General features: G+C 46.6%; 1 protein-coding gene across 1 annotated transcript in view; it reads right to left on the bottom strand.

Annotated features, from left to right (window-relative positions):
* Positions 1–4,977: 4,977 nt before the first annotated feature.
* Positions 4,978–10,890, bottom strand: part of LOC107298660 (leucine-rich repeat and guanylate kinase domain-containing protein-like) — a gene marked incomplete at its 5' end in the record, with an annotated part of 30,947 nt that continues 25,034 nt past the window's right edge. The window contains 4 exon segments of the mRNA XM_015828038.1: positions 4,978–5,174; positions 7,164–7,297; positions 7,822–7,944; positions 9,879–9,967. Of these exon segments, the coding sequence (XP_015683524.1) occupies positions 4,978–5,174; positions 7,164–7,297; positions 7,822–7,944; positions 9,879–9,967 (543 nt within the window).

The raw sequence follows: 10,890 nt of genomic DNA, 5'->3' as shown, positions 1-10,890 counted from the left end.
GGGGACAGCAGAGTCCTTCCAATGAGAACTGGGTGTCCTTGGGCAGGGCTTAAGAAGATGTGGGCAGCTGTCGAGTTGCTTTGAGGTTGGAGCGGAGCGTTGACCGCCCGTTTGTCATCTTGGCCCAGCAAGTATCATCCAAAGTTGGTTCCTCAGAAATCACGTTGACCAAGCAGTAGCTCGTTCTGTGTCGGTTAATTTGTGGAGAGCTCTCCAGATCTTTCTCCCCAATACACGCAAACAAACGAGATCTCATGACCTTCCTCTATAATAGGCGTGTCCAACCTTGGCCACTGTTAAGACCTGTTGTTCTGTCCCAGCCTACGTACGTCCTTGTTACGTCACAAAGACAACCCCTCTTTGAACAGTAGACGGGAAAAAATAAACCCTTTTTATTTGAGTTACAGATCCGATAATTGTCCCAGAAAAACAAAAGCAACAGAACACTTTTCCGACGGAGCAAAACGGAGCACGAGTCAAACAGGAAATAACTCACAGGCAAAATAAACAGACCATGATCTCTTGACACTGAAGTTCTTTGCGAACGGTTGCCTCCAGCAAACAGCCCTGCCCACACATTCCCTTTTTGTTACGCAGCCCCCCGAGGCGTGGCTTCTCACTGCTTTCTCCTCTTCCCCTGGAGTCGCACCATTGCCTCTCTCTGTCCTACTCGTGTGACCTGTCTGCGTTTACGAGCGTCTCTGAGGTCTTCCAGCTGTGCTTCCTCCGAGTCCGACTCGGCTTCCCAGCACAGCTGGCTCTCAGCTTGATCACAAGTGGAAGGACCAGCCTCCCTCTGACTCTGATGGCTCTCCAGCCCCCGTCCTCCTCCTTCTCCTCTGATTCCCCAGACTCAACTACTAGGATCACAGGCTGGCATGAAATCACAACACTTGTGGACTTTCCAGAATTCCACAGCCAGACATGCTGGCTGGGGAATTCTGGGAGTTGAAGTCCACAGGTCTTAAAAGTGGGCACGGTTGGACACCCTGGTCTAGAATATCTATTGGTGAAGGACAAGGAAGACTATCCAACTTTCTTGATAGACAAAAGTCTTGGCCAAACAGGGTGGCTATCTCTTGGGTTCCTTTGGGGCAATCCAGAGCAGTCTTCCTCAACCTCAACACCCTTCAAGAAGTCATGTAGACTCCAACTCATGAGGAATTCTGGGAGTTGAAGTCCACAAACCTCTGAAAAGTTGTTAAGGTTGAGAGACACTAATGTAGGGGTGGCGCCAGTGTCTCCTCCGATCTCCTGTTCTTTAGGGACTATTTGAAGGAAGATGTTGTCCAGGAATGACAGAATAAATAAGCTATACAAGTCTGAGCCAACTGGGAAACTGGTTTCTGAACTGGTTTACAATGGGAACCCCGCAAGGGTTCCTGGTCTACCTTGTCTATGACAAGGTCTTCTCCAAACCAGGTTCTCCCTGTGAACAAATATATGTACCTTTCTCTGCTCCCCTTCCTGATGGGAGAGCCACGAGTAACCTTACTCGTGTGACCGCCTCCTTTAAGCAGCTGTAGATGTTGAGGGTTTATTTAATTTTTTTTGGGGGGGCGACATTTTTGCATATTTATATTTATAATCTGCATTGACAAGCAAGGAGAGTTGCTTTCCTCGGTGCTATAAATCCGTGTCCCTCAATTCTCAACAACTTTAAAATGGGTGGGAATTCCATGTATCTAAAGTTGGCGAGGTTGAGGAACACTGGTCTAAATAACGGTGAAGTATTTTCTTTCGTTCTTTTTTTTTTTTCCCCCTCCTAAAGGCATCTCATCTGAATTTTGGGTGAAGCGTTCAAGGCCCCAGAAAACCAGGAGACTGTGAGTTCTAGTCCCGTTTGAGGCGCAAAGCCTTAAAAACAGCCACACAGGTTTTCTGAGCCCTGGAAAGAAGGCAATGGCAAACCTCGTCAAAAATCTCCCCATCTTCACCATAGCCGAACTGGGTTGTGTGAAAATTGTGATGCCTTCGGGTGGGTCCCTCTAAGCTAGGAAGGCACGCACGAGCATGCATGCAAACGCGGTTGGGGGGGCCTCAAACAGCTCCCTTAAAAGCTAGAACGGCAGCAAGCCGCCAGCAAGATTAAACTAGGTTCCCCGTAAACCTGGTTTGTTTCTTTCCACTGGTGTATGTCGGTTTGCGAGAAGCCAACCGCTGAGTTGAGCACTTGGTGCCAAACCAGAAAAAGAGTTGAGCCGGTAGCCAACAGGAAGATGTTTTGAACGGTGCTTTTGATCACCCACCAATAAACCCACATTGCATTAGCTAGTCAACTATCTAGACCAGGGGTTTTCAAACTTGGCCCTTGGATGACTTGTGGACTTCAACTCCCAGAATTCCTCAGCCAGGCACGTGTGCCTGGCTGAGGAATTCTGGGAGTTAAAGTCCACAAGTCATCCAAGGGCCAAGTTGGAAGACCCCCCTGGTCTAGACGTAATGTGTCTGTTGTAGGAAAATAAACACAGTTGTGAACCGGATACATCGAAACTGGCTTGTCTCAGCAACACAATCATTCTTCTATTTAATTGTAAATCTGATATTTTCTGCACACAATACCTCGCCCTCACACACGTCGGGGACGCTTCGATGGGATCCTTTGTTGAGTATAAATAGGCCCGATGTTAAAAGCAAGAAGGCAAAAGAGTTTTAATTAATGCCTTGAAACTCTTAGGTTTGAAAAGCGAAACTTCGGCGAGGCGTAACGAGATTATCGTATGGATGTCTATTTAATAAAAAAAAAAATCTGGATACTGGCTGAACATGGAATTTATTCAATAAAGAATATTTGCGAAGCACAGATTTCCTGATCCATTTTTTCCCCCGTCTCTAATAATGTGTTTCTCAGCCTTTCTCAGGTCTGTGGATTTCATCTCCCAGAATTCCCTTAGTCCCTGCCTCAAATTTGGTTTATTTTTAATGAAATTCAATTTGGGCACCCAATTTTAACTTTCTGCAACGCTGGGTGAGCGAACGCCAATTTTATTTCGACGCTCATTTGACTCGCGGCCCTTGTGTAATCGTGGCGCTCCAAATGCACGCAACACAACTTTTGTTGTTGAAAGGGGACCCAATAAGAATTGAGGAACAGAAGCAGGGGGGGTATATGAATAGATTTAACGTGCATCTATGCGTTGATAGAGTCCTCAACTTACCACAGTTGAGCCCAACATTTCTGCTGCTGAGACAGTTTTGGCCCATCTTACGACCTCCTTGCCCCCGTTGTTAAGTGAATCACTCCAGTTGTTAAGTGAGTCACACGGTTGTTAAGTGAATCTGGCGTCCCCTGGTCTGAAGGTCGCCAAAGGGGACCGCATGACCCCGGGACGCTGCGACCGTCATAAATACGAATCAGTTGCCAAGCGAATTTTGATCAGGTGGCCGTAGGGAGGCTGCGACGGTCGTAAGTATGAAACGGGGTCGTAAGTCACCCTCAGTGCTGCTGTAACTGGCCACTAAATGAATTGTTGTAAGTCCAGGACTCTGCATTCATACCCTAACAGATGTAGAGTCCAGATCCAGAGAGAGCTGCTCGCTCCGTGGATTTCTGAAATAAAATCCTTTGGTGGTTTTGCTGTTGCTTGATCTACTTCTGCATAAAAGGATGCTGACTGTTTGCAACGAGGTTTGTGTGTTAGGCACACACCTGTGTCCTCTAGAAGTGTGCGTACTTACCTATGCAGACCATGTGTTGGCAGAGAACCCAGGAATGTGCAGGGAACGTCAGAAAGATTGTACAGGTAGTCCTCGACTTACAACCGTTCATTTAGTGACCGTTCAAGAGTTACAATGGCCCCGGAAAAAAGGAGTTAATGATGGTTTTTCACACAACCGCCGCAACATTCTGCAGGGTCACGTCATCAAAATTCAGAGGCTTGGCAACTGGCATGTACTTAGGACGGTTGCAGTGTCCCGGGGTCAGCTGATCCCCTTTTGCGACCTGACAAAATCAGCGGGAAAGCCAGAGACACTTAACAACTGTGTTGCCAACTTAACAACTGCAATGATTCATTCAACTGTGGCAAGAAAATTTGTAAAATGGGGAGGGGGGGAAATCACTTAAAAGGTTTCACTTAGTGACGGACATTTTGGGCTCAGCTGGGGTTGTTGAGGACTACCTGGACAACACAACGTGAAGCTAGCGTATCGAAACCCAAGGCTCACTCTTAGAAATTAAAAAGAACGACAACCCCCCCCCCACAACTTCACACCTGGAAGTCTTGATTTAAAAGGCGCTAAAAAGATGCGAGGAATGTTTTGAAATCATCAGGCAGTCTTTTTATACGGACCAACAAGGTTCCAGACATCATGAGAGGGGAAAATGTAAATTATTGTGCTAAATAACATTATAGTCTACTAAACATCTCTTGTCTTTTTTAGCCAGAAAAAAAATCCGTCAAGCAGTTCAAGAGCTGGAAGAAAACATATAGATTAAATTTATATTTATATTAACCAGCTTTTGGTTTGATATTATCCTGGTATTCGAATTTATTTATTTTTATTGCATGGCTTTACCCAGGATTCACATTTTTATATATATTCAGATTTCTTTTTGCGGACAAGAGTTAAAGATTTAAGTGGGAGACTAGTATAGCTATTTCGGACTCATTTGTATATATTTTGTATATATATATATATATATTTTGACGGATTTTTCTGGGTAAAAAAGACAGAGATGTTTAGTAGATTGTAATGTTATTTAGAACAATAATTTATATTTCCCCCTACCATCTATATATATATATATATTTATATCAACTCCAAAGAGCTCCACGAACCCACCGAGAAATCGTTGCGGATTCGCATTGTGTCACCAAACAAGTCTTTAAAAATAAAAAAATAAAAAAATGGAAGTTTTCTTGGGCTGGCTCAAGCAGGGTCTCCCTCTGGGAGGGGGGCGGTGAGAAGCAGAGTCGGGACCCCCTAAGTGCTACTTGGGAGTAAAAGGCGTTGGAGGGGGCCGGGGGTCCAAGGCTAGGGCTTCAACCACACGACCGAGGCGTAGCTGTCCACGGCGGCCGCTTTGGGCTTCTTCCGGCCGGATGGGATGGGAGGAAGGACCGGCTTGGTGTTGGACCCTGGGCGGACGGTGACCGTGGGGGTGAGGTGTGGGGAAGGGGCTTTGTGCTTGGGGGTCTTCTTCTCCTTGCCCTCCGCGGGACGGTCGGCCTCTGCAACAGAGAAGAGCGGGATTGGGTGTCTGCTTGGAGAAGAAAGGTACTGACTTTCTTTTTCTTTCCCGCACTCCTTTCTGTCCTCACTTCTTTCCTTTCCTTCCTTCCTTCCTTCCTTCTTTTTTTTTCTCTTCTACCGGCAATGATTCACTTAACACGTGTAGCAAGAAAGGTCGTAAATATGGGACAAAACTCACTTAAGAACTGTTTTGCTTAGCAACAGAAATTTTGATCTCAATTGTGGTCGTAAATCAAGGACCACTGCCCTCCTTCCTTCCTTCTCCCTCCCTTTCTTTCTTTTTTCTTTCTCTTCCTTCCTTCCCTCTCCTCCCTTCTTTTCTTTCTTTCTCTTTCTTCCTTCCCCTTCCTTCCTTCTCCCTTTTTTCTTTCTTTCTTTCTCTTCCTTCCTTCCCTCTCCCTCCTTCCTTTTTCTTTCTTTCTTTCTTTCTTTCTTTCTTTCTTCCCTCTTTCTTTCTTTCTTTCTTTCTCTCTTCATTCCTTCCCTCTCCCTCCTTCCTTCCTTTCTTTTTCTTTTTTCTTCTCTCTTTCTTCCTTCCCTCTCCCTCCCTCCCTCCTTTTCTTTCTTTCTTTCTTTTTTCTTTCTTTCTTTCTTTTCTTTTTCTTTTCTTTCTTTTTCTCTTTCTTTCTTTGTCTTCCTTCCTTCCTTTTTCTCTTTCTTTCCTTTCCTTCCCTCCTGCCTTCCTTCCTTCCCTCCTTCCTTCCCTCTCCTTCCCTCCCTCCCTTTTTTTCTTTCTTTCTTTTTTCTTTTTCTTTCTTTCTTCCTTCCCTCTCCCTCCCTCCTTTTTTCTTTCTTTCTTTCTTTCTTTCTTTCTTTCTTTCTTTCTTTCTTTCTTTTTTTCTTTCTTTCTTTCTTTCTTTCTTTCTTTCTTTCTTTCTTTCTTTCTTCCTTCCTTCCTTCCTTCCTTCTTTCTTTCCTTTCTTTCTTTATCTTTCTTTTTTTCCCTTCCTTCCTTCCTTCCTTCCTTCCTTCCTTCCTTCCTTCCTTCCTTCCTTCCTTCCATTATGTGCCTCTCCAATCTCTGGGCATTTTACAAAGATTAAAACTGGTAGACATTAAAATACTAAAACAATAAATAACAACAACAACAATAAATACAGTTAAAAGGTGGGGAGGAGAGGAGCACAAAGTACAGGTAATCGTTGGCTTACAACCATTCGTTTAGTGACTGTCCAAAAGTTGCAACGGCACTGGAAAAAAAGGGACTTACGACCAAATTTCAAATATGTGAACATTGCGCCCTCCCCCGGGGTCACGCGATCAAATTCTGGATGCTTGGCAAACTGATTCGTATTTATGACGGTCGCAGCGCCTTGCATCACGTGATCCCCTTTTGCGACCTTCTGACAAACAAAGTCAGTGGGGGAAGGCAGCTTCACTTCATAACCGTGTTCCTAATTTAATAACTGCAGCGATTCACTTAACAACTGCGGCAAGAAAGGTCATTTAACAAACGTCTCGCTTAGCAATGGAAATTTTGGGCTCAACTGTGGTCGTAAGTTGAGGATTGCCTGTACTCAAAAGACACTCCTGGCCCTAACTGATGGCGCCTTAGAATCTTAGTCAAACTACGTCTCATCCTAATCTGGAGCTGGAATTTTTGGGCTCTCGGATTAAGCGCTGGGAATATTATAAATTGCCAGCAAAGGTATCTGAATCCATCTTGGCATTTTCTCACCTTTAGGGGCTATCAAAAACGACCCCTAGATGGCGCCAGAGAGAGCAGGAGAGCTATTAATCTGCTGCCATCTAGTGGCCAGCTGGAGGTTTGCAGATCAGATAAGAATCCGCAGCCAAAACAGAGAGAATATTTGTAGTTTGTGGTGTCCCCTCAACTCACTCCTGAGCCACAGCAGGGCCATCTGTTCGGAGGGGGGGTGTCAAAAAAGTCAAGATGGGGGTCGTGACAAAGACTTTGAGCCCTTTCGTAATGCGATGCGTGTTCAAGGCTTTGAATTGGCGCCCACCTTGTCGGCTCCTTTTTTCATCGGTGACTTCTGCGGGGATGGTCCTGGAGGGACGGGTAGAAGATATGCTGGGAGAAAGGAGTGATCCTGGATCGGTGAGGGACTTCTTGGCTGGTTGACCGGATTCCCTGTATCTGAGGAAGGAAAGGGTGAGATCAACGCCCAGGAACTCTAAGCTACAACTCACCCAGAGAAGCCACATCATGTGGGGTCTACCAGCATCCATGTTCTCTGCACATTTCGAGGCCTGTGATGGCGGCATTCCTTGCCTGGGAATCATGGGTCTTATAGTGCAAGGTCTCTCCAGGTTGGGAAGGTCTAATCAGAAGTCCTGACACATCACCTATGGCTGTGGAGATCTTCTACTCTGCCATTCGGATGGCGCCAGGTTTTGCAGCCTCACCGACTTCTGGACCATGGTGTCACTGGCACCCCTGCTCTGTTGCACAGTTGGTTGGGAGACTGTCCTGTGCTGGGCTTGCTGTCTCCCCGACAGAGCGATGGGAACTTTCCTTGCCTGGGGATCATGGGTCTTGTAGTACGAGGTATCTCTGGCGGTCCAGGTTGGGGAACTCGAATCAGAAGCCCCTACAGGCTGGAACATCCTCTAGAAGTTCTGGAGAAGGTCCCCCCCCCAAGGAGTCACGTCTCTACTCACCTTTGGTCAGGAGTGGTGGGTGGGACGGGGCTCATGGTACGTCTAAAGGACCCCGTGGAGATGAAAGATGGGGGCTCTAAAAACTGGCTATGCACGCTGGGGTCTGCAACTCGGAGGGCATCCCTAAAACAAACCAGAAAGAGTCCTCTGATTCTCCCAGCTCGGAGCTCACTTTTTTGTTTGTTGACATGCAAATTCTATTTCTAAACAGTTTTTCCTTCCAATAGAGCCTGCCACCATCCATCCATCTCTTTCTCTATGTATTATCTATCTATCTATCTATCTATCTATCTATCTATCTATCTATCTATCTATCTATCTATCTATCTATCATCTACCATCTCTCTCTCTAGAATTCTCCATCTGGGGTAGGATAGGATGGGAGAAGAATAGAATAGAAGAACAGAACAGAACAGAACAGAATAGAACAGGACAGGATAGAATAAGAATAAAAAGAATGAAGGCTAGAATAGAACAGAACAGAATAGAATAGGATAGGATAGGATAGGATAAGAATAAAAAGAATGAAGGATAGAATAGAATAGAATAGAATAGAATAGAATAGAATAGAATAGAATAGAATAGAAAGAATGAAGGATAGGATAGGATAGGATAGGAATAAAAAGAATGTAGAATAGGATAGGATAGGACAGGACAGGATAGGATAGAATAAGAATAAAAAGAATGAAGGATAGGATAGGATAGGATAGAAATATAGAATATAATAGGATAGGATATGATAGAATAGAATATAGAACAGAATAGAATATAGAACAGAATAGAAAATAAACTAGAACAGAAGATTGTAATTCCCAGGAAAGCATCCCTCACCCCAAATATTTCCATTAGATCCAGTGCTCTGAAAACAGATACTATCTATGACATTGTGGGGTGATTTTTTTTTTTAAAAAAAGCAATGCTGCAACGTGCTCAACAGGCTCGCGCAGGCCCAGCGTACCTGTACTCACACCTGGGAAACCGGCGCGCCTGGAGCAAGTCTGCGGTTCCCAAATGCGACAGGCAGGTGCGGTTGGGAGGGCGCAGATGTGAGTTCTGCCACGGCACAAATCCAGAGGACGATTCTTCAAACATTGATGGTGGCAGCACGGCGTGGGTCGACCCCATTCCAGACGGCATTTGCCGTACTGCCTAACCTGGGTTGTTTGAAGCCACTTTGGGGATGGGTGTCACACGCTAGGACACGCAAGCCAGCGCAAAGGACCCAAGGTTAAGACCAAATGCATGTGGCATGTTGTGCGAATGGCAGTGCTAGGTCCAACTGATTTAGTTCACAGGGTTGTGTGTGGACAACATGTTGTGTTGTTTTGTTAATATCTAGAAGGTCTTGCTGTCGTCGTCTTTCTAAATCTTAAAATGGGTGGATTTCAACTCCCAGAATTCCCCAGCCAGCATGGCTGGCTGGGGAATTCTGGGAGTTGAAGTCCACGAGTCTTAAAATTGCCAAAGTTTGGACACCCCTGCTCTAAATCCCTATTTTTCAACTTTGGCAACCTTAAAGCGTGTGGACTACAACTCCCAGAATTCCTCATCCAGCCTGGCTGGCTAGGGAATTCTGGGAGTTGTAGTCCACAAGTCTTGGAGGTCTTCTAGTCCAACCCCCTGCTCAACCAGGAGACCCTAGACCAAAGGTAGGCAACCTTGGCTCTTTTATGACTCGTGGACTTCAACTCCCAGAATTACTGAGCCAGCATGGCTCAGCATGGAAACCTCTCCCTTTCCCCTCAGCATGGCTGGCTCAGGAATTCTGGGAGTTGTAGTCCACCAGTCATAAAAGAGCCAAGGTTGCCTACCCCTGCCCTAAACCATTCCAGACAAGTGGTTGTCCAATTTCTTCTTAAAAACCTCCAGTGATGGAGCACCCACAACTTCTGGTGGCAGGCTGTTCCACTGGTTAATTGTCCTCACTGTCAGGAAGTTTCTCCTAACAGGGATAATTAACATTAAGGGCAATCGGCCCCTCTGTTTGGCTTCCTGATTTCTCCCACTCCCCTCTTTGGAGCAAACCATTCTTTTAAGGGGGGGTGTCATTTTTTTACCTCTCGAACAGCTGGGCGTAGGAGGAGATGGTTTTGCCCATCAGGCCCTGCTTGGCCAGCTGTTGTCTGCGCTGGAGCGATGCCTCTTCCTGGAGATGGAACACAATCAGCCCTCTTAGTGACGGGTCAGGACAAGGTTCGGGCACAGGTCATTATCCGGGACGGGGGGGGGGGGAACATAAGCTCTGCAACCAGTTAACCTTGGTGAAGTTAGAGCACCCGTGAGGTCACTTGTCCCCTCCCCGGGGAACGGCCATCCGTGGTCAGATAGACACACCGATGGCAGGTGAGGGTTGGGAAGCCATGGAAGGAAAGACCGCCTCTTGGCTTCATGGACTTGGCGGAAAGCTCATGGCACTTCTTCAAAATCCCTGCGTGAAGGCATCTCCCCAGCTTCACTGGTTGGACATGACCGTGGAGCTTGGAGGTGACCCAGTTCCTGTGACCAGTAGGGCCGCTTCCTCACCGTGACAACTTTAAGATGGGTGGACTTTCAGAATTCTGAGAGCTGAAATCCACCCATCTTAAAGCAGGCTGGCTGAAGGATTCTGGGAGTTGAAGTCCACCCATCTCAAAGCAGGCTGGCTGAAGGATTCTGGGAGTTGAAGTCCACCCATCTCAAAGCATGCCGGCTGAGGGATTCTGGGAGTTGAAGTCCACCCATCTTAAAGTATGCTGGCTGAGGGATTCTGGGAGTTGAAGTCCACCCATCTCAAAGCAGGCTGACTGGGGAATTCTGGGAGTTGAAGTCCACCCATCTCAAAGCAGGCTGGCTGAAGGATTCTGGGAGTTGAAGTCCACCCATCTTAAAGCACGATGCCCTTGACGTGATGACCCGTTGCCTGGAGGCCGTACGGGTCTGGATGGGGAGGAACAGACTCAGACTCAACCCTTCCAAGACCGAGTGGCTGTGGTTGCCGGCGCCCCGGCATAGTCAGCTGACTCCATCGCTGACTATAGGGGGCGAGACTCTGGCCCCCTCAGAGAGGGCACGCAACTTGGGTGTCCTCCT

Source organism: Protobothrops mucrosquamatus, unplaced genomic scaffold, assembly GCF_001527695.2.
Source record: "Protobothrops mucrosquamatus isolate PMUCROS unplaced genomic scaffold, P.Mucros_1.0 scaffold4170, whole genome shotgun sequence".
Taxonomy (NCBI): domain Eukaryota; kingdom Metazoa; phylum Chordata; class Lepidosauria; order Squamata; family Viperidae; genus Protobothrops; species Protobothrops mucrosquamatus.
The sequence above is the reverse complement of the archived record's forward strand: the minus strand, read 5'-3'. Positions and strand labels throughout refer to the sequence as shown.